Source organism: Cololabis saira, chromosome 1 (genome assembly GCF_033807715.1).
Source record: "Cololabis saira isolate AMF1-May2022 chromosome 1, fColSai1.1, whole genome shotgun sequence".
Taxonomy (NCBI): Eukaryota; Metazoa; Chordata; class Actinopteri; order Beloniformes; family Belonidae; genus Cololabis; species Cololabis saira.
In genome coordinates, this window is record NC_084587.1 from 25,592,061 (window position 1) to 25,616,602 (window position 24,542).

Sequence of the window (24,542 nt, forward strand, 5' to 3'; positions counted from 1 at the left end):
GTGATCTCATTATATGACATGCCATAAGAGGTAAAATAAGAAACCTGGTTCCATTCAAAGGAAGCCCAAGTAATCTGGTTATCATAAAATTAGTGTCTCTATCAAATACATAGTCGTTTGATGTTACTGAGGTGGGCAGTGAAATGTGCAGGACGTAGCAGGGAACGTGCTTGCATGTACAGTGAGAAGAGGAGATTATGATGAGGAGCACAACAGTAAAGTAGAGTGTGTTTGCTGAACACACTCTACTACTGTTGGGGCAAACAGAATCTGAAATCCTAATTTTAGCAGCGTTCCACATGTTGAAAACATCGAGATCTGCTGTTGTGGCCTGAAACAGCAAACATCTGATACATTCTACTCAGTGTGTTTGACACACACACACACACTGACTTTATCTTTGCCAGTTTATCTTCTGTGGTCATTTAGAAAATCCAACCATTTGTTTTTACAACAATAAATGTTGTATTTGAAATACTTTCAGATACATACATCATAAAGACTGCCCACCCCTGCTTGTTAGTAGTGGGTTTGACCACATTGTTGCTTTATAGAGCAGTCTAAATCTTTTTTTTTTTTTTTTTTTTTTTTTTTAAGATTTTTTTGGGCTCTAGTGGCCCTTTATTGAAGTTGCAGACTGGAAAGGGGTAGAGAGAGAGAATGGGGATGACATGCAGCAAAGGTGCGCAGGCCGGGATTCGAACCTGCGACCGCTACAGGAGGACTGTAGCCTCAGTATATGAGCCGCTGCTTAACCCACTGCGCCACCGAGCGGCCCAAAGCAGTCTAAATCTTTTTATAAGACACTCAATTAAGTGCTCAGAATTTAAAGACTTGAGCATAACAATAAGATATAAAGATGGAGCGGCTCAGTAAGTCTTTTCTGAACCAATTCTGTTTAACAATTTTCATGTGTTTATTGATGAGTTATTATTATTATTTTCACATAATTTCCTTAAAATGTATGTTATGGAATTCATGTACTTATGCCAAGCGTTTTTTTCATCTGAGCAATTAGTGATCAGCAGAAGAAAGAACTTCAGATTTATTTGGAGCTCAGGTACTTCAGCCTTTTCACTCATTTGTAAGGGATGTGTTCAGTCATTTACATAATGACATTAAAAAGGGGCCATGTAATTTGTCTTCATTCAAGTCATTTTTGTGCTAGGAAATGACCCTTGCAAGCACTCCTTCCAAAACATAATGAATGGGGTCATTTGTTACTGTGACAAGCTATGATTACTTTTTCTTTCAATGGAGTCCACTGACCTCATTCTAACTCAGTGAGGAAAGGCTTTTGCTCAAGAAAAACTTAAAGGTACTATGATAAGGTTGATGACATGGCAGAAGACGCATTGAAAGGTTTTCTGGAACCCTATATCTGACAAGTCAATGGCATGGGAGGACACTTTAACTATAGTGTTCACCTGATAATCATCATCATTGGTTTAATTTTTTATTCATGCACTAGTAAGATGTGACCCAGAGACAAAAAGACTTGGCTACTGCTAGACTGTGTGACCTCAAGTGATTAGGTTGTACCTTTTTGAAAAAGGGTAAAAGCTGATACTTTTTAACAGGGGTGCATGTCATCAGTGTACTGGAGGGTTCACTAGTACCTGGTTTATAGTGGAGTTGCCACCAAGGACTTCCTGCAATAAGAACGATAGTTGATAACCTCAGGCTATCTCCGTCACGAGATTGCAGTGTTGCAGCAAGAAAAGTCAGAACACAGTCTTCCACTTCCCAAATTGATCTAGGCACATATGTGAGGCAAATGGAGACACTGTCATGGCACACAAAATACAAATTTAAAGTAAGTAAAATCTACCATTGCTATTAAAGCACTGAAAGATTAACCTTTAAAATTATGACTGGCAAAACATTTATGTTGAGAATATTAATTAGTCATATAATGCATTTTTACAAATTGACAATTTATGATAATTATTGCTCTCTAAAATAATGCAAATAGAAATTTAAAAACAAGTTAAAACCCTGGATGACAAGGGGTTTGAAAAAGGCTTGCAAAAAGAAGAATAAGTTATTTATGGACTTATAATGAACCAAACTAGTGAAAATGGAGCAAAAGTATAAGAAATATGAAAAAGAGTGAGTTCTATTATGAGAAAGCAAAAGGAACACTATTATAATCACAACATATAAAAATAATATGACAGCACCTGGAGGGTCATCAACAGATTAATAAGAAATCAGAAAGACAGGGGTCATCGGACTTGTACCAAATTGGAGGATTCAACAAATGAAATTAAGGAAGAAATAGTTAACAATGTAAATCACTTTTGCTAACATTTTAGTAAAGAGTTTCCTAAGAGTTGAATGTTTATACATTTTTAAAATAGGAATACAATACAATGTTAGTGATGTCTAAGAAGTTGTCAAAAGAAAAAAAAAATTAAATAAAACATTTACTGACTGGAATAATATTGATATGCCACCCATCAAGGAAGTAATTTACTGTATTATTAAGCCATTTATTTATCTGTAACAAATCTTTTTCAACTGACATCTTGCCTGATGAAATGGTAATGACTAAGGTTGTTCCAGTTTTACAGAAGTCGTGACAAAGAATTAGTGTTTCATTATACAGTAGACCTGTTTCACTGGTGGCTAAATTTTCTAAAATACTTAAAAAACTGTTTGAAAACAGACTTGACACAATTCTTAATAAAACTGATGTATTAAATGATCATCAATATGATTTTGGAAGCAATCGCTCAACATCCAGTGATGGAATTTGTTGTACAGTACATGTAGCCACAGCTGTTGATCAATATCTAAATAATGTGGGTGCATTTATTTATTTAAGTAAGACATTTGATAGTTTTCCCCCTTTTCTGTTCTTTAACAAGAGAGTCTGTTCTGAGGAAATTTTAATTATTTTTAGGTCTATGTTGAAGTTGGTTGTTGGTTGTAGTTGTGAAGAGTGCAATGGCACCTTGTGCAATTGTTGCTGTAATTAAGATGTACTTCTGTGTGGATTGTGGAAAGGTTAACAAGGTCTTGCAGTTAAGTGCTTACCAAGAGACACCCCTGTGATGTCACTCTTAGGCCTTCTCACGAGTGCTTTTTCACGCCTATTTTTCATTTTATGGCATTGAGCCATATAAGAAATGATTCTGCCCAATCCTGGTTAATCCAGAAATAGACAATTAGGTGGAATGAGCAGGCCTGTATAAGGTAAGGTAAGATAAGGTAGACGTTATTCATCCCAGAGGGGAAATTCATTTGACACAGCAGCACGACACAGAACAGAAATAAACAGGACAGACGAATAAAAAATAAATTACAGAAAAAACATAGAAAGATTGTAATCTGCTTGCTGGATAAAAAAACGTTAAAGAACTCTCAGTCAAAAAAAAAATATTGTTCAAATACTGCAGTCTAAGGCCCTGTCACACCGTGACAATTTAGCCAGCATATGTCGAAGTGACAGAACGCTAGTATACGCTGAACTATCAATCACATTTTTGACGTAGACATAACATATAAACAACATATAAGTTACTTTGATAGAAACCTGCTCACTTACTGGGCTTCTCGTGAAAGAATATACCCAAACCTTTTAGAGTTGGCAAAGAAGTACCTCCACATACCTGCAACTTCTGTCTCATGTGAGCAGATCTTCTTCAAACAAAATGGCACAAACACTGATCCTGTTTATTTTCCCTGCTCTCTCCCTTAATATACATAGTTCTGGAACGTATTAAGAGACCAGAGCAAATATTTTAATATCACTCCTGATATACAGGTATCTCCCCACTGTTGTCATTCCACTGTATGTTGAATTGTGACACAAGCGCACTTCGTTCTATTTAAAGGTGTATTAATTAGGAGGCAGAAAGTCACCCTACAGCAATGTGAAAGACTGGTGGAGAGTATGTCAAGGTACATGAAATCTCTCAGTAACATGATTATTCTACCATGCCTACCATACCTTAGTTGAAGAAAGATATATATATATATATATATATATATATATATATATATATATATATATACATATATATATATATATATATATATATATATATATATATATATATATATATATATATATGTATATATATATATACATGCGCATATTATTGCTATAACCTGTGTGTATATATGCACACACAGGACATTGGGCACATTTTTGCCCAGTTGTCCGGTTGTGCACTCGGATGCAGTTTTAAGACACAGCCAGCAGATGTCACTCTTCTGGCTGTGCCAAATGCTTGAAGCAGTGTGTCATTCTTGAAGCAGTTTCTTCAATGTGGTTCATTGCTTCGGGAGGCTTCAGTTTCACCAGCACTACCGTTGGGTCCATTACTGGCTGGCATGTACTGTCATGTCACAAAGTGAGGAGGAGCCAAATCACAGAGATCCATCAACAGTAGGCATAACAAATACGATCCTTTATTGTAAATAAAACATGCTGCATGGCCAGGAAATCCAGAGTTGATGCAAAAGCAACGGATGAACCAAAATTTGAGCACACTCAAAGAACTCAAGAAACCAAAGCTTGGTAAATAGAGGAGTGAATAAGTAGGGAATGACAAGACGCATGTGTTTACAATCAGGAGAGATTGGAACTTGGGAAATAAGATAAGATAAGATAAGATAATCCTTTATTATTCCCTCAATGGGGAAACTCCTGTGTTAAAATGGAACTTGCACACCAGGAAAAATACTTTCAAATTAAAACATGAATTAAAACAAAAAAAACCTAAGAGAAGTGAAAAATAAAAGAAAAAAACAGAACCCCTACACCAGGGGTGTTCAAGTCCAGTCCTCAAGGGCTGCTGTCCTGCATGTTTTGGATGTTTCCCTGCTTAAACGGACCTGATTGGATCAAAATTGGCTTGTCATCAAGCGCACTTCATTCTATTTAATGGTTTTTCAATGGTCCAGCAATTTGATCCAGGGAGAGAAGAGCAACATCTAAAACATGCAGGGCAGCCGCCCAAGAAGGCCAAACTTGAAGAGCCCTGCCCCAAACAAAAATGGTTTCTTCATGACACTGGACTGTTGTTGTAGTTTATCTGTAGTTCAATCTTACTGTATCTTATTTTATATGTCAATGTGAAATTTGTGGGTTGTGAAGATCAATGCTCAGGCTCAACTCTTCACTGGTTGCATGTTTGTGCTATAGGCTACAAGAGCTCAATTTTATATAATGTTGTGGTGTTTTTTGTTTTTTTGTAGTCTTGACATAACCCACCTTGACTAGCCTTGTAAATGAAATGTACCATACATAAAATTGCCTTGCCTAATGAGTTTTTGAAGTTATTAATAACTGTCTTTAAAGAAACTTCCCTACAGTAATCCCCAACAAAAAGGTGATTTATACTCTATGGGCCTGATTTACTAAAGGTTTGCGTACGTAAAAACGTGTGCAAACTTGACATCACCCGCAAACCAATGTGCAAGCTGATCTACTAACAGCGTGCAAAGAGGACTGCGCCTCTCAAATGAGCAAAATAGCACACGCTGTTCATTTAGTACTTTTGCCCTGATGAATAATCAATATGGGGCGTACCCGCCAGAAAGCGCTAAATACTGGGAGGGGAAAATGCAAATAGGTTCATTTACCACACGCAATGAGATTTACCAAGCCTGAAAGTTATTGCGGGGATTGTGATTGCGTCTGTATTTAATACGTTCGAAAGGAAGGTGCTAATCTGCCCAGCATTACGCACCGATGGCTGCTGTTATTGTGGCAAGGAGGCAACATAACCAAAATCAAAGAATACGCAGAGTCTTTATTCTGCTGCATGCTATTTTAAAAATGGTTGCACAAGTTTTATTAAAGGCCACTTTTTCTTTAGTTCTTCGCCTTATATCTTGCCACCTTCTTTTAACCTCATCTGCCGTTCTTTTTGTCTTACCAACTGCATTTATTCTATCGCAGATTTTCTCCCATATCGTTTCTTTTGGTAATGTTTAAATTTCTTTGCTGTAGTTCATGAATGTGTTTATTTGCCTCTTCCACTAATATCTCTAACTCCAACTCGTCAAATTTCATTTTGCGCTTGTGACTATCTGCTTTCCATCCAGACTCCCCATGGCGCAAACCGTAAGACACGCAACACCTCATTTAAATACTGCGGTTTGCACCTGTTATCAATTGCGCACGCAATCTTAGTTGATCACCCGCAAAACACACAACAACAGCACGTGCAAACTTTTTCAGTGCACACGCAATTTAGTACTCTTTATTTAGGATCTTAGTAAATCAGGCCCTATGAACAGTAAAAATTAAAAAAAAAAAAAAAAAACGCCCAAAAAAAGAACACAAATCTTCGCAAGATAAGAAAATGCATTTTGAGAAAAAAATTGACAAAAACTCAGTAAATTGGAAACGTGCTTTTGATGAAATTTAAAATGTCCTCTTTTCCAGTTCGATTTGGATTCCCCGCTGTGGTCGCAGGATGAGTTCTCCCACTGGACAAAGATCTTCTCGTCGCTGACAAGCCTTGACATTGAATTTACGCAGAACGGAGGCCAACACCACCTTTTCCTCCATTTGTGCAAAACGTTGACCTAAACATTGAATTAAAACAGAAACATAATAATGTTAAACAGTACACTTTTTATAACTTCAAAAGTGGATGAAAAAAAAATGCTTGCGTAGTTAGGTCCAACAGACAACAAGGTAAATCACTCCTGTGCTCACCTATACAGTTGCGGAGTCCAGCTGAGAAAGGGACGTATGCGTAAGGAGGCCTTCCAGCCGAGTTCTCTGGGAAAAATCGCTCAGGCCTGAACTCCTCAGGATCAGGGAAATACCGAGGATCACGGTGAAGAGCGTAGGTGATTATGACGGCATTTGCACCTTTGGGAAGCATGAAACCTTCTGCAAGCAAAAATATTAATATATAAGACATAGTTTATACTGTTCAAGCCACAACACAAACACCATGTCTGATTGCTCGTGTTGAAGTATTCCTAGTTTCTTAATACAGTATGATGCGTCCATTTGATCGTTTCAGCGTTTATGAATGATGAATGAGATGAATGAATGTGAAGCAATAATTCATGGTTGAACATAATTTCCTGTGCAGCATACATAATCAGCACAGATGTGAGGCCACCTCCCACCCAGCAGTTTTTTTTACCTAACACCCAGTTGTGAGTTATTTCAGACCTTTAGAAGTTTCAGAAAAATTCTAGTTGCAGTGCCGTTCCTAGAAATGGAAACGCAACAGTTGAGTCTCTGTACACTAAATGACCCTGGCCCCCACTTTTAAAAATACCATATACTGAAAATGCTTATCTAAGATCAAGTTTTAGAAAGCTAACAACATTGTTACTGATCATTTCTAGAAGTATTATCATGATCCGGAATACTCTTGCTGCCTGAAGATTTTTAAAAACATTCTCACTTTTGGGGAATTGGTTGAAATCCTCGCAGAGAAGAAATTTAATTTTACAAGTGGAAGTGTAATTATTTATTACATCATTGTTTTTAGGTTACAGATAGTGGTTATTTGTTACAAACACTTTATGTTATGCAAAGAGTGTCAGGTTCTTCTCCTAAGGTAAGGTGACTGAAGAAAAATTGGAGGCCATAACAGGGAAAAAGTTTAATTAGATTTGTTTAAGATAAAATTGTTCACCTGTTTTTAGTTCTTTCATTGACGCAGTTTAATTAATTTCCATGCCCAAAATAAGTTTGGATACATTTTTATTTCAGCACACCAGAGCATAAATGTCATGGTGCACATTTAAGGAAACTCAAGACATTGAAGAGGTGCACCATCAGGACGAGGTTGCTCTCACCGCACCTTTCCCCTGGATCTAGGGGAAAGGTGTGGATGGATCAGCAGAAGGGAATTATAGGAAATGTACATGAGAAGAATCAGCTTCATCATCAGAGCTAGTTATGATGTGCTCCCATCGCCACAAAGATCACACTTCTGGCCTCTGCACAATTTCAGGACTTATCTTTAACACATTCTGACAATCTGAAAATCATTCACCTTATATCTCTGAAGATTTAGTTATAAGCATTGTTTTTTCTTTTCCTTTTCCTCCTTGTAAAGGAGTACCAATATCTGGAATTACCACAATTTCTTTCCACAATTTAAGTCATCTTTAACTTACGTATATGGCAGTCTTCACAGAGGCTTCGAGCAAAGAAAGGGACGGAGGGAAACAGACGCAGAGCCTCTTTGATCACACAATCCAGGTATTTAAGCTTCTTCAGGTCCTCAGTATTAATGGGTCGATCAGATGTACCTTTTGTACATTAAACAAGACGCAGTGTTAAACATGTTTCTTCACTATAGATTCTGAGCACAAATTCTGAGTTTGAATCTAGGTCAGATGGATAAAGTTGTATAATTTGTTTCTATTGCTTTTTGTCTTACGTTTATCTGCTAAATTTATTCAATCTGCTGTGAGAGTGACAGTTGGACTGCTCAATGTGGTAAGTCTTTAAACATTATTTTTTTATCAATCCGATTGCTGTAAATCATGAGATATTAGCAAAACGGATAATGGTAAGGTCTTTAGATTTAAATGGAAAGCAAAGTTTTAAGTAAGGGACTTAGTTCAAGCTTGATCAATTTGATTTAATTCAATAATTAAACTTAATTATTGTAAAAATATTTAATCTCCAAAGGGAAATTGTATTGATGCCATATTAACATTTAATAGACTGATGTGAGAAATAGTCATGACTAATTATTAATTATTACTTGATAACAGCATTTTGCGCTTTAGGACTAATTTACATCTTTAAGCTGGCGCAAAATCCACATCTATTTTGGCATCTAGCCATCAAGAGTCCATGTTAATCAGAGCACACAGCAGAGACAGTCATTATTTTCTGTCTATTTTGGAGAGGATTTTCACAGCTAAAAGAATAAATGAGTCTGACTAATGACTCAAAATCCTTCAAGCGGTAGAATAAACAAAGTGATTAATGTGAAGAAAGACAGGATGAGCTAGATTAACATTACCGAACACGTCCTGTAGCTCCTGCTGAACTTTTCTTTGAATCTCAGGGTGGGACCCCAGCAGATGAATGGCCCAGTTCATAGAAGCAGCCGTAGTATCATGCCCCTGCAAAATACACCCGCAGTCGTACAGGCACTTTCTAAGATGAATGCATGAGAAAGGTTTTTTGTCACCCACCTCAAACATGAAAGTGTCAACTTCCTCCTGGATGTCCTGATGGCTCAACTTGTTTCCATCTTCATCTTCAGTCTTCAAGAGCATGTCCAGAAAGGCTCGGCGTTTCCTGGTGCCCTGGTCTGACTCGCTGTCTGATTCGATGTAAGCCAAGTTTTCTGCCCTTTCGTGTATGACCTGAACATGGGGGGTTAGTGATGTTATACATCTGTGACGTTATCTCATCTGCATTTTCACCAGTAAATGTGTTCGATGACCATTGATTTTGGCACCACAAGCTCCATCACTTACTTTGTATGTAAAGGAGTGAAGAACCTTGAGTGTCTTGTCATGTTCTTTGCCCTCACCCAAGGAGTAATACAAAACGTCAGGCCAGAACCAAGGTTTCCTCTGCCTTCCGGCGATAATGTCAGTCATTCTGGGTACAGTATAACAACATAACCGTTGATCCGAAGACATTCCGTCATTTATGTCAGTATTTGTGTGATTGGAAGGAAAATGAAAATAACTCACTTATAGACACACTTCACATACTCTGATTCAGAATTGCTCTGGGCATGAACTTTCCTTCCCATTGCAGTTTCTGAAACAAAAAACATAGGATTTTTGAATATCCAAATAGAGTCTGTTCCCATCTCAGTAAAAGAAAAAGAAAAAATTAAAAGGGTCTGGCCATTTGGCGATTACTGTATATGGATTATTAACAGATAGAAAAGATAGCCCCAAGGTAAAATCTACTTACCACAAATAATGTCTAGTGCACAGAGGGTGATGTGACTGAAGCAGTTGAATGGACCCTTCCCCGCTTGCTTCTCCAGCTTTTCCACCAGAATCTCCGCTTGCTCATTCATCACTTCCAAGAATTCGGTCAGGATGGAGAAGTGGAAGGTTGGTGTCAGCATCTTCCTGCGCTGACGCCACTTTTTCCCAGTACTGATGAACAACACGCAGAAGCCAATTTATCTGTATCACGAGTAAATAACAGCCAAGTGTGTATACTTTTTGTTTAACAAATGTGTATATATATATATATATATATATATATATATATATATATAAATAAACATAATTTTATTTTCTTCCCGAATATGTCACTTACCCATTATTTTAGTGACATTTTCTACCAGAGATTAACCATACTTAAAGACAAGTCTGTCTTAATGATAACACACTGGACTCTTTGCTATAATAAACATTTGTTACTGTTCAAACATATAGAAACCTGTTTGTAGGCTTGCTTTTTTCCTTTTTTTAATGCTATATTCTTTTAAACTTCTGAGAATTAGTTTTTTGTTGTTTCTTATTCTTCAGTCCAGAGATGGCCACATTTTACCTGGTGAGCAGACCAGTTCCAAGCCAGGGGTGAAGAAACTTATATGCAAAAGACTTGTCCAGGTGAACAGTGTTGCTGAGGATCTTCTACAAAAGGACAGTTTGTTATTGAGAGACATAAACTGATCGACTTTTTTGCCTGTCATCAAAGACATTCAATCAAAATGACTTAGCAAGCTTCCATCTTATCTGAGTCAAACATTCACAGGCTGTAATTTCACTTTTGGGAATAGCAATTTTACAAACTCTGCTACAAATACTGTATGACATAGACTGATTTGACTTAAAGGGAACTGCTTTAACATATATAAACATATATATATATAGTAGGGGTGGGACGATACGGGTAAGTCCCAATTCGATACTTTGGCGATATGTGGCCCAGGATATCGATAATATCACGATATTTTCGATATTCGATATATCGATATATCGATATATCGGTAAGAGCGATATATCACGATATATGGGACTAAAAAAGAAAAAATACCTATAAAAAGGAAAACGTCTGTAGTTATGCATTTATTCAATGCCAAAACTTCATACAAGAAAGTGCATTTATATATTTCCTCACTGTCTCCTAGGCTTGTAAATGTAAACACTGAACAGCTGGACAAATTAAAGTGCATGAACATTAATAACATGTTTTATATAAACCAGGACAGTGCACTGCTTTGTAATAATTAAATACATTAAATAATAATTTCACAAATATAATTATTGTGAAATAACTAAGAAATAAATAACTCAAATAGGCTTAACAATATCCCTTCTTTTCCAATATCCTTTTAGCCTGTCTAATTTATTCTGTCACCACACACACATATTGCCATGAAGCATCAGGCATTTTTCACTCATGTCATGACAAACTGTATCCGATAACAGAAGAAACCAAACAAGCTATAATAAATATAAATAATATGAACTTCATTGAACTAATATAACATTTTGAAATTTAAGCTGAAATATCCAAAGCACTGAACACTGGTTTTGCACGGGTGGGCGTGTGTCTGAGTGTGCATGAGAGTGTCCGTGTCCGTGTGTAACGTGACTGGTGATTCAATGATCTGCAAGTTTTCCCAGCACACGGTTGACTGGACACGGAAGGATACGAGCGAGGATCACTTACAGAGTGAAAAGCATAAACGTCATAACACAAAAAGACTGACGATCATTTACTTTAACGGCGTCTGTGGAATAATTGTGTATTACAGTACGAGCCGCTCTCCTCTCATGGAGCGCGAGCGGAGCGGGGTCCGTTTCTTAACGCAGCTGGTTGTCTGTGCGAGCGGACATTAACGCACATGGAAGTTTAAACACCGGCTCAAACAGCAAGTTTTCCAGCATTAACAGTGCTGCTCAGCCCGCTGTCTGTACGGAGTAAACTGTGGTTCTGTATTTTCTGAGCTGGTTTCTCAGGCGGCATGTTTGTTTTGCTCACGAGGGCAGCGGGGGCGGGCGGGGCAGAGCTTGAACAATAGTGCGGTGACAACCGCGTAAACCATTAAGTGTGTTGTAATAAAATATCGATATTAGCCGACAGTATATCGATTATTTATTGAAACAGAGAGCACAACAATATATTGAAATATCGATTTTTTTTCCCACCCCTAATATATAGCCTGCCAACTCAGAGAAAGAGGAAAGCAACCAAATTCTGCAGTGTCTGTACAGCCTGCCCAGATAATCCATCCAGTGTGATGTGGCTTGTACGAGCCATTCAGATTCTGCTCCCTTTCGTTACGTAACGAAAATGCAATTTACATAGGTAGGCCTCCGATGCGTGAAACCACGCCCACAACTACTGTAACTCCGCCGGCCGGAGCTTCCGCCATTTTTTCGTAGCGGTGTATCGCGTCATTCAGGCAGCCAATCAGCACAGTCCTCATTATCATAGCCCCCGCCCACTCAGAATCCCGCATAGATAATGAGGTTAGAGAATGGGAAGATAAAGACATGGCTCTGAGGATGAATTTCTAATTTATTTAACAAAAACAATCAAAAGCTTGTTTTTTAAGATATTCAAGGGCTGTTTAAAATAGGTAACGGATGCCATAATAGGTCCCCTTTAAATGATGAAATCGTGAGCAACAGGAATTTTCTGGAATGGTTAAAATACCTCATCCGTGAAGCTGAACTGTGCACAAAAGCGATTAACATTCTATATATCTGTATAGCAGGGCTCTTCAAGTCTGATTGTCAAGGGCAACTGTTCTGCATGTTTTAGATGCGTCAACACACCTCATTCAAACGTATTAATTAACATCAGGTTCTTCCCGAGCTCTGGACAAGCCTGTTAGTGACACAGTCATTTGTATTAGTGTGTGTTAATATAGCTTATATAGATGATACTCATTATTTTATTTTGAAGGGTTGAAGCAGAAGCAGTTTGAGAGCCTGAAGTGCAACACCTAAAAAAATGTCAACGTACAGTTGCAGCTCCTGGAGGAATCAAAATTTTAATACTACTACTGTAATTTAGCAGATGCTTGTATCCAAAGCGAGAGAACAAACACACCATTACGCCCGGGGAGCAATTAGGGTTAAGGGCCTTGCTCAAGGGGCCAACGGGGTTCATCTTGGTTGCCATTCCGGGGCTTGAACCTGGGTCCTGCAGACCCAAGCCCACCTCTGGAGTACCAATACCTGCTGACTACAACCTGTTAAGGTTTTTGGTTGCCTAGTAACTAGAGCTGTACATAGACATGGCTCTCTAGTAAATGCACCATTTAGCCCCACTGTGTTGTGATCGTACCTCACAGATTAAGGACTAGCTCGGGAGGCACCTGCAAGCCCAGTGCCACCATCCCCACAAAAGCCACACCCCCACCAACCGTAACCTGGGGCAGAACTCCAGAAACCGGGACTGTGAGAATAGGAGTCCAGAGGTTGTACAGCTGTTGAGAAATAACTTTTTCTTTGATATTGCTAAGTAATTGGAGGTTCGATACAGGGCTACAGCTGTGTGTGACTTGTGAGTGATCCAGCTATTAACACAAGGTGTTTTTTTTTCCCTGATGACACCCTGATTGTTGCTGCTTAGAGAGGATTGGCCCAGAGCCACACGCCTTTATCTCTGTCTTGCCCATTGGTTGCAGCCCATCCAGTCACAGCTCCCGATCCATAGAGCCGGGACATAAAAGACACGCTCAACCTTCAATCGGGAAGCAAAAATTCAAATCTTGACAACGGATGGTGACGTGGCGAGAGTAGCGCGGTAGGATTGAATAATTTTTGGGCGGATTTGCATAAACTGTACTGACTGTAACATCATGACATCTAGCTCAGATGGATATGAAAATGAAATGGATGATAAATCAGCCTAGGAAACAGAAAAGGGCTATGACAGAGAGAAATACACGAGACAGAGCGAAAAGTTGGTCGGATGGGCTAGGGCTGGGAAAAAGTAGTGAAGAAGAAGAAATAGTCTGAATGAAAGGCAGACAAATATGGATCGAGCTCAAGAAAGCGACTGTAAAGTAGTGATTGAAATTCAATCAGGATGGTGGGCACTATCACCCAATTAAACTTACCAGAGTAATCGAGGAAGAAATCGGTAGAATAAAATATGCCAGGTTTATGAACAACAAACGAGTGTTGATACATGCAACCAGAACAAGAAAAGATACTTAGAATGTCAACACTAAAAGGAGAAAGGATGAAGGCTCATACCTGGAGCAATGGCAAGAGTGAGAGGAGTAATCTCAGGAGTCCCACTAAGCATGTCAATGGAAAATGTAAAAAATTAGTTAAAAGGAGGAAAAGTGACTGAGGCCACAAGGCTTAAAAGTAAAAGGAATGGCACATTGAAGGAAACCCTGTCAGTAGTACTTCAGTTTGAGAAAAGTATACCAAGTACAGTGCAAATGGGATATGTGAATTACCCAGTGAGGGAATTCATACCAAAGCCACTCAGGTGTTGTACATGCCAGAGAATGGGGCATACAGCGCAACAGTTCAAAGGAAAACTAAGGTGTGCAAGATGTGGAGGGCCACATGGGTATGGAAAATGTGACAAAGATACCAAGGTGCAATGTTGTAACTGTGGAGGAGAACACAGTGCTGCATATGGAGGATGTGTAGTACAGAGGGAAGCCAGAGAGGTACAGAAAGTTAAAATAATTGAAAAAGTCTCATATGCAGAAGCACTGAAGAAAGTTAGGGGGACAGGAACAAATGATGGAAACTTTAGTGAAATGACACAGAGACATGTAGTACAGAGGGACAGTAAAACACCACATAATCAGGCCAGAACCCAAACTCCAGTGATTGCCCAAAATGTTTGCACTCACAAATGTAAAGTTAATGATGAAACACTAGTGATGAATAAAGTGAACTTTGTGGTCTTCATCTGCCACAATATTAATGTTACAACACAGCTGAAAAGGAAAAGTGACAGGATTAAGGCCATTGTGGAAGCAGCAGACAAATTCCTAGATATGAAAGATGTGAAATCAGACCAGATACATGCACTACTAAAGGAAAATGAAGCTGCAGAAAATACACATGCAGAGGGTTAACATATTTATGATGGTACTACACATACTTCAGTGGAATACAAGAAGCCTTATAGCAAATGGACAATAATTTAAAAAGTACATACAGTACATGAATTAGATGCAGTTCCAGATATTGTATGTGTACAAGAAACTTGGTTACGGCCCCAGTTAGATTTTGTAATTCCAGGGTTCAGTTCTATAAGACATGACAGAAATAACCAACATGGAGGAGGGTGTGCTCCATTTTTCAAAGATGGGTTGGCCTATAGGGAGATTCCCTCCTCTGAGGATATTGAATGTATTGTAGTTGAAATTTGTAGCCCAAGGGAAGAGGGAAACATTAAGCTAATTAATTTTTATAATCCATGTAGAAATGTAACTGTTGAAAGTTTCAAGGAAATGGCAGGGACTGTAGCTAAGAAAGAAATATGGTGTGGAGATTTCAACGCACACAGCAGCTTGTGGGGTAGTACTCACACAGACAGCAATGGGGATGTAGTGGAAGAAATGATGGATGAAAGGTCTTTAGTATGTCTTAACAATGGAAAAGGTACAAGAGTGGACGTGAACAGGGGTACAATGTCATGTTTGGATCTGACAATGGTGTCAGATAGATTGGTGAATGCCTGCGAGTGGTGTGTTAAGACTAATTCAACTGTAGGAAGTGATCATTTCCCGGTGCAAACTATTGTAAATGCAAGTGTATGCCTACAAGAAGGAAATATATTCACCAGGTGGTGCTTTGGTAAGGCAGATTGGAAAAAAATTAGGATATGTTGTGAAGAGTCAACACATTTGATAATGCAGCAAACCTGAACATACCAAAAATAACTACACAGGGTAGGAAGAAAGTGGTACAGTGGTGGAATGAGGAATGCAGCAGAGCAATAAAAGAACGAAACAAAGCATTCAGAGCATTGAAGAAAAACTTGTCACAAGAGAATATTATAGAATATCAAAGGAAAAGGGCAGTGGCTCGTAGGATCATTAAGTACACCAAAAAGAGTACAGGGAGAGAATTTTGTTTCACCATAGGCAGAGGAGTTCAGCTGGGGGATATATGGTCCATGTTCAAGCGAATGAGTGGGAAAAGGAAGTCAGCTAAAATACCAGCACTAGTAGATGGGGAGAGAATGACAGTGCCATACAAAGAAAAGGCTGATGTAATAGGTACAGCATTTGCTGCAGTACATAATGGGGAGCACATAGATGAGTTATATAGGCAGCAGAAAGACTGCACAATCAGAGAAAATGAGAAAGTGAGAGAGAAGAAAGGGGATGACATGTCAACGATGAATATGGACCTTACAAGTTCAGAACTTAAAATGGCTTACAGTGGTAAATGGCTTACACTTATATAGCGCTTTTCATACACAACGGCGCTGGCCTGACAACCGGGAGCAACCGGGGGATTCAGTGTCTTGCCCAAGGACACTTTGGTGGACACAGGCGGAACTAGGGTTTACGCTCTACCAACTGAGCCACCTTCCCCCCAAAATAGTCTTACAAGGTACAGGATATACAGCACCAGGACAGGACCAGTCATGTTATGCCATTTTCCGGCAGCTACCAGTGGAAACATTAAAAATGGTGTTGAGACTTTTTAATAAAATATGGAAGGAGGGAGTTCTGCCCAGTGGTTGGAAAAGAGCAATAATATTGCCATTTAATAAACCAGGGAAGAATCCTTCTAATCCTGGTAGCTATAGACCCATAGCCTTGACGTCCCACTTATATAAATGGTTGGAGAAGATAATAGTTATGCTTCTGTCATATGTCCTGGAACAGAGAGGGTTCAGAGTGGATTTAGAAAAGGACAATCCACAATGGATTGTTGTGTCTCGTCAAAGGTGTTAAGTGTCAGTCATGTTCAAGTTTAGTGTTTCATGTTTCACTAAAAGACAGGTGTCTTTTATACAGGTAACGAGTTCAAACAGGTGCAGTTAATACAGGTAATGAGTGGAGAACAGGAGGGCTTCCTAAAGAAGAACTAACAGGTCTGAGAGCCGGAAGTCTTACTGGTTGACAGGTGATCAAATACTTATGTCATTCAATAAAATGCAAATTAATTACTTAAAAATCATACAATGTGATTTTCTGGATTTTTTAGATTCCATCACTCACAGTTGAAGAGTGATAAAAATTAAAGACTTCTACATGCTTTTCAAGTGGGAAAACCTGCAAAATCGGCAGTGTATCAAATACTTGTTCTCCCCACTGTATATGTATATATATATATATATATATATATATATATATATATATATATATATATATATATATATATATATATAACAGTTGTACCTTTGTTTCGTCTGTAGTTTTGTCTATCTATCTATCTAGTAAAAACATGAAGCTTCACTTTATATTCAGAGAAACTAATGTGGCAGCTACAACTGTTAGATTTCATCTATTAAACCAACATTTATCTTCCTAAATGATTTATTTCAGCCAGTGGTGATGCTCCACAGAGCTGCAGGTTTCTCCCCGGGACGCCGCCGTAGTTTGACCCAGCGATCGTGTCTGTTCTCCGGCCGTGAGCTGCTGATGCTGCCCGGACCGGCGGCTCTTTTGATCCCCGGAACATCGGATCAAATTTCTTAACAGGCGTTATTTGAATAAACTGAGCCCAGGGTGGGGATCTTAACGGTTACTTTTACGCCTGAAAAAATGTTAAAACGTAATAAAGTGGCATATTAACAGCGCTACAGCTGGAATTACAACAGCTTCTAGTCTGCTTTTAAATCTCATCTTTCGCTGTCGTTTTGGTGCGAAATGCATTCTGGGATACACTGTAGCACACTGCTGTGTGAACGGTCTGCTGGAGCAGCGTTCTGAATCCTTCATTTAGTAGGCAGTGTACAGTGCATACTTTGTGTGTCTCCCCTTGTCTCGTTGCCAGTTTGTTGCCTCATGTCAAGTGTGGTCAAGTGTCGTCACGTCGCCAAATTTAGTTTGTACCTGAAGTTTGTGAAAGATTGATCCTCCCTGAGAGCGCTTTTTGTTCAACCCTTTTTGATCCTGCTCTGCAGCATTTTTGGTTCCTATTTTTAAATAAATACTCTTTTTGTTCCTGGAGTCGTGCATTTGAGTCCTCCTTGAGTCAAGTCCATTACATGGATGCTCTAGTTAGAGTTAGTAATGAGGTAGAAAAGACAATGAAAATGAAAGAGTTAATAGCAATAGTGTATTTTGATATCGAAAAAGCACATGATTCCATGTAGAGGGATGGGTTTCTTATCAAACTAAGTAAAATGGGTATTGGAGGGAGATTGTATAACTGGATTATGGACTTTTTAATAGGCAGGACATTTAAAGTCAAGGTTGGAACAGGTTGGAAAAATGTGCCACATGTCTTTAAGAATGTGAGGAAAGCAATAGAAAAAGCTGAAAAGTGGTCACATGAATGGGGGTTCAAAATGTCAAGTAAGTCATGTTACATGATTTTTACAAATAAGCGCAAGATTGGCATTGAGAAGCTAACTCTATATGGTCAGCCGATGGAGAGGGTGAATGAGTTTAAGTACCTGGCATTTAACTACCTAACATCTTTATTTCATTTAATGACGCCAGATCTGGCTGGGGTTTTTATTGTAGCATCGGCTATCTGCTAGTTGAAACGTGTGGTCTGTTAGTCTGTCTGAGTTTTATGGTGTTTTTATAGTTCATGCTTTATGGTGCGGTACTTTATTTATTTTTTTAAAACTTTTTTGTAGGTGCGCCGTCACCTTAATGTTTAGCTGTGTTTTGATCTGTGTTTCTGGTGCGCCGTCACCTGTTCAGCTGTGTTTTCATCTGTTTCTGGGTGTCAAAACAGTGGACGGGGCTAGCAGGGGCCACCGTCTGACGTCACTACTCAGAATGTAAACAACAATGGCGACCTACGAGTTAAATTATATTTTCAAATTTTATAAAAACGAAGACATCAACAAGGTTTTTTATATCACATTGTTATAATTGATACCAACATTTATCTTTTAAGACCTACATGTCTTAATAGCCAGGGTTCCTTTTAAAAAACAGGCTAAATGAAATTATGTTACACACTCTTGTACAGTAGGTGGCGGTATTCAACTTAAAGTTGGTTGCGATCCACCAATAAAACAGAGAAGAAGAAGAACAACAACAATCGGGAAGCAACTGTATGTCCAGTGACAACTTGCCTCAAACATGATTGAACTTTTAAATGATAGATAGATATCAATTCAGATTTGTGGGTTATTGTCTTGTTTATAGCTTTGTAGCTTTGCTCCTTCTGGCTCCTTTTGACTGTTGTTGACTGTTAGAAGTAATTTTGGTTTTTGGATAAAAGCCTATTTGGCTTCCCTTTTTGTTAAAGTAGTTGATAGGTTTTAGCCTGGAGTTGGGATAGCAAGGATCTTGTTTTAGTAAACCCCTTTTGGTATATTAACACTTCTTTTTTTTTTCCTTAATTTATGGCGCTGCTCCCCTTTTTGTATTTCGCAGACCAGTGTTTTGTCATTTAAGAATCTCTTGAGTAAAAAATATTGGTAGTACGGTGGAAACCACCACATACTGCATCACTAGTGGCATCTTCTGATGGATATTTTAACCCTTGAGCTCTCTGTTGCACGGTCTCATGGAGCAAAAGAAAAGACCTTAAAATCCTGGTCAGAAGCCATCGGAGCTGTAAAGTCTTGCCTATAAAGGGTGGTAACGGGGAGGGGATGGTGCAGATCACTCACTGGGGTGGGAGGGGTTTTCTTTTTGTTTTTGTTGATTAATTCCTAGTATTGGAATCAGAGCCGGATTAACGCAAAGGCAGACTAGGCACGTGCCTAGGGCCCGACAGGGGGGGGGCCCAGACAGAGGGACAAAACACACACACACATATTAATGGTTGATAACATGCCGATAAAAACCTAAGGCATATATATATATGTGCATTATTACTATATTTAGTATACATACATATATATATACGCATACATACGCACAGGGCCGCCGCAAGGGATGTGCGAACCGTGCGACCGCACGGGGCCTGGCCCCTTGGGGCCCCAAGGGGCCCCAAGGGCACATAATAGTAATTATGTGCATTATTACTATATTTAGTATACATACATATATATATATATATACGCATACATACGCACAGGGCCGCCGCAAGGGATGTGCGAACCGTGCGACCCCAAGGGGCCTGGCGCCCCAAGGGGCCTGGCGCTATGGGCCGTTTTTGTTTTTCCCCAATTTTTTTTTCTTTCCTTATAAATATCAACAGTCACGTTCCATTACAGACCTAAATGTGTACTAGTCTGTGCATATCAATAAATATATGTGCAATGATGACGCGTGTCTGTTGTTCAATACAACTGATCAGACCAAGCGCGGACACAAGCTGCTCTGATCCAGACGGGTGGAGTTGGAACAAACTGTCACACAATGTCGAGAGAACGAGACAGATTCAGGAAATTTCCATCAGGGGATGAAAAAAGAAAAAAACAAAAGAAAATGGAAGAGTTTAATGCCTCTCTGAAAGGCACGTTTGATAAATTTGTTACAAAAATCACAGATCCGCCCGGGTCTCAAGCAGCCATGGGGCCCCGCGTCGAGGCAAGCCCAGATGATGATGATGATGAGGCAGGGGAAGGTATCCAGTATTTTGCTAATTGGAGAGTTAAAATTGTGCATATAGACACCCGATCCGACCCGAAAAACCCAAAAATTTCGCTCGCGCTCGCTACGCTCACGCGCGAGAGCCCCCCTGGCCATTTCACACAGGGCATCGCAAATCTCCCAAACGACTCTGCATACGCATACACATACATACATATACACATACAGACATACAGTACATACTACAGCACACTTTGTCTTCCTGCAAATTGTATTGGCCTTTGTAGATTTGACTTCTTATTTAACTATTCAATTTAATCAACACATTTAATTAAGATTTTCTGCAAAATGCTCACAATCGATAAGATAAGGATAATTTAATAGCATTTAATAGAGCATTGTAATAACGTATAAATAATAAAAATCTAAAAATAGTCTGATAGACTGTTTAATATACAACACATGACTTACCTGTATTTTGGAATACAAAGAACCAACTTGACTATGACTATGCTATGTAAAATGTGAATTAAGTTTTATTAGTAACTTTGGTAAGTTTAAGATTTCATAAATAACATCGATGGAGGGGGGCCCAAAAATCACAGTCTGCCTAGTGTAGTCCATTTATTTAATCCGGCTCTGATTGGAATGTGTATGCGAGGGTGTGCGTGTGGATGTGAATGTGTGTTTGTGTGAAAGTGTGTATGTGGGTCAAGGAGGAGACAGACAAGTATAAATATGTACAGTATATGAAATGTTTTTGTTTTGTTCTAACTGTTGTAATACATTTTTGCCCCTGTTTTTTGCGTTTGTTCTTTTCAAATGTATAGTGGACATGCTGCTACAACAAAATGTTTAGAGCCGTGCCTGTGACTGTCTGCCTTTTTTTTTAAAAGTTGGCATAAAATTAATAAAAAATTGTTAACCAAAAAAAAAGAATCTCTTGAGTAACCAGTTTCAGATAGAAAATGTGTTTTTGATGTGTTGAGCAGCATCTCGACCTCCAACAGTGTTTATATACTTTACCCACTGTGTGCCTCTTCTTTAACATTACAATAAACCCCTGTGTTTCACATCCCACATCGTTTCACAATTTCCTTTGTTGCGACTTCCTGGCCGAACTGGGTCGCAACACTGATCATCAGTGACCTAGGGATCTAACTGTACATTCCCCCTCACTCATAGTAGATTTCAAATGTCACTGACACCAAAACTGCAGTGGAAAAACAATACAATTGCTCTGACTGATGACATCAATAATGTGTTATAAAGTCATGTTAAACACTTTATCTAGATCAGTTTTTCCCAACCCTGGTGCTCGAGACCCCCTTTCCTGCATGTTTTAGATGTTACCCTGCTTCAGCACACCGTGATAAAAGTACCTGTGTCATCAACAGTGTTGTGCAGACCTTGGTGACAAGCTAATGCGGACCCTTAATTAGAATCAGGTGTGTTGGTGCAGGGAAAAATCTAAAAACATGCAGGACAGGAGGGGCTCGAGGACCAAGGTTGGGAAACACTGATCTAGATCATACTGTGAAACTTGAAAATGTGAAGGAGTCTGACCACATACCTCGACGGTTTCAGCATGAAAGAGAACCACAAATGGGGCTGGTCCAACCCAAATTTTAAACATCGGAGCATCTCTGAACTGATGGGTAAAATCCACAAGTTGACGGAAGAAATCTGAAGAAAGGCGCAGTTAAGTAATAAAACATCAAGGGAATTACACATGCTACTCCTCCTGCTGCAGCATGCCCAGTGCTTTCTTACCTCCCGCATTGGTTTTGAACATCAGTGCATTTCCTATGATGGGGTAAGCTCCTTCCACTCCTGGAATGGGCTTCATCTCAAACCATAGTTGCAGGTGATCCCTCAGCAGCTTGTAGATGATGTAGGTCAGAGCAGCAATGAAGATGCTTACTCCAACAAAGGGTAAACTATAATTACCAAATAAAGCTGTCATCTTTGTTGCAGTGTGTGTATGTTACATTTGTGTGAGGGTTGGTGTCTGCACCAGCTGCCTTTTATATGACTTGACTACCAGCAGGATGTTACATTTGCACTTGACTGCTCCTCCCTTCTGAGGCCAACACTTGACTGATCCACCCACAGCAGTACCTTTGTCCCACTTATTATATCATTGTAGGTCTTTGAGCAGCTTCATCTCTGGCTGGTTAATAAACAACAGCCTGCCTTTCATGCCAAATATCCTTCATGAGCAAAGCATTTTCTGCATTTACAAGTTACTTGTTTGGCTATTAGAATAGTAAGAGGGATATTTTTTGAGAGAAAAATGTGCATGTCTTTTTTTTTCCCAATACATTGAATCGTAGTATAGATGTGGCACACATATGAGCATGTGACACCCGCAGTATGGCAGTTAACCTATTTGAACACAATTTGTTTACTCATACTTCAATGATACATTTTAAGTAAAGGTTAAAATAAATAATTATGGGCATATGTATAACAAAATGCACTCAGAAGAACGGGAAAGTGTTGTGGAAGAAATATTTAATACCCCTGTATACCACGTATATCACGTTTTTGTATTTAGCTTCCTGTTTATTTTGAAAACCCATGTCCTTATGTTTAGAAATATTATATGGTTCTCATGACAAAATCTTTGCAGCTGTGTACAGCTGAACCCAAATCTGTGGTCAGACTAAAATCTTTACACATACATGAAAACTATACTATCAGTTTGATTAATGCAATGATTACATTCTTTTTTTAACGTCATGTAAACCTAATGAATGATTCTGAACATTTGCATTGATTTGCGCTGTTTTTTTTTTCTTTTCTTGCCAACTTGGTTTCCTGTGAAATTTAGAATTCAATCCAAAATCTGGTTACTTCCATATGAATTCCATATGATGTTCAAAACAGCCAAGCTCAGCGAACTGATAGTGTTTTATGTTCCTAATAGAGTTTTCTGTTCTCAGAGTGCAGGTTTATTAGTAGTTCCTAGAGTATCGAAATGTAAATCTGGAGGACGGGCCTTCTCCTTTCAGGCACCATTACTATAGAACCAACTTCCAATTTGGGTTAAGGAGGCTGACACCACCTCCACTATTAAAACCAAACTTAAAACGTTTCTGTTAAGTAAAGCCTATAGTGTAAATTCTAGTGTGTTAGGGCGAGTAGTCATAGCTGCAGCTACAGGACAAGACTAAAACAGTTTGCCTTAGACATAGCCTCGTTGGTCCGTGTACTTCGCGGCCATCCGTTTTTTGTTTTGAAATGACAAAGTAAAGATAGAGATATAATCGAAAATAATCCGTTTCCCATCTTTTGTTTTGATAATAAAAAACGGAAAATCTGTTATCCAATTTCATTAATGTGTTTGAAAATCGAAATTGGGAATTAAAACAGCGAGTGGAAAACTCTTTTCTCTATTTCCTATTCGTTTCCAACGGGGGGGGGGGGTTAGTATGTTAGAGTTCAGTACATGTTATTGATTGGACGCTGCAGCTGAACGGACTGTCACACAACATCACTGCAGTTTCCTGACGGAGTGAAGACAGATTACAGATTAAACTCTTGTTTCACTCCCAGGTTTCATATTTTATTTATTTTCTGTTTCAACATTACAAAAATAAAACTGTTAATTTTCAATCTGATCAACAAAAGAACCAGAAAGAACTTTCTTAATTTATTACTGCGCATGTGCAATCCCCCCATTTGTCCAATCCTTGTTTTCAGTATCCTTGGAAACGAATAGGAAATAGAGAAAAGAGTTTTCCACTCGCTGTTTTAATTCCCAATTTCGATTTTCAAACACATCAATTAAATCAGATAACGGATAACGGATAATGGATAACGATCCGTTTTCCGTTTTCCGTTTTTTATTATCAAAACAAAAGATGGAGAACGGATTATTTTGGATTATTTCTCTATTTTTATTTTGTCATTTCAAAACAAAAAACGGATGGCCGCAAAGTACACGGACACTCGTCGTAGATATAACCTCGTCGCAGACAGCTGCTC

The 24,542-nt window shown here is 38.8% G+C and overlaps 1 protein-coding gene across 1 annotated transcript; it reads right to left on the reverse strand.

Annotated features, from left to right (window-relative positions):
• Positions 1 to 5,767: 5,767 nt before the first annotated feature.
• On the reverse strand, positions 5,768 to 22,573 carry LOC133441599 (cytochrome P450 4V2-like). The gene is made up of 11 exons (XM_061719072.1): positions 22,323 to 22,573; positions 22,123 to 22,235; positions 10,478 to 10,563; positions 9,887 to 10,077; positions 9,658 to 9,727; positions 9,436 to 9,562; positions 9,148 to 9,321; positions 8,973 to 9,075; positions 8,113 to 8,247; positions 6,683 to 6,862; positions 5,768 to 6,549 (listed from the first exon to the last, which is right to left on the reverse strand). The coding sequence occupies exons 1-11, from the start codon at positions 22,513 to 22,515 to the stop codon at positions 6,386 to 6,388; spliced, it is 1,536 nt and encodes a 511-aa protein (XP_061575056.1). The 5' UTR covers positions 22,516 to 22,573; the 3' UTR covers positions 5,768 to 6,385.
• Positions 22,574 to 24,542: the final 1,969 nt, after the last annotated feature.

Coding starts and splice junctions, on each gene's coding strand:
- LOC133441599 (XM_061719072.1), bottom strand. CDS start 22,515: ATGACAGCTTTATTTGGTAATTATAGTTTACCCTTTGTTGGAGTAAGC. Junction 10,078..10,477: donor GGAACTGGTCTGCTCACCAG/GTAAAATGTGGC, acceptor GTTGTTCATCAG/TACTGGGAAAAAGTGGCGTC. Junction 9,563..9,657: donor TATGTGAAGTGTGTCTATAA/GTGAGTTATTTT, acceptor TACTGTACCCAG/AATGACTGACATTATCGCCG.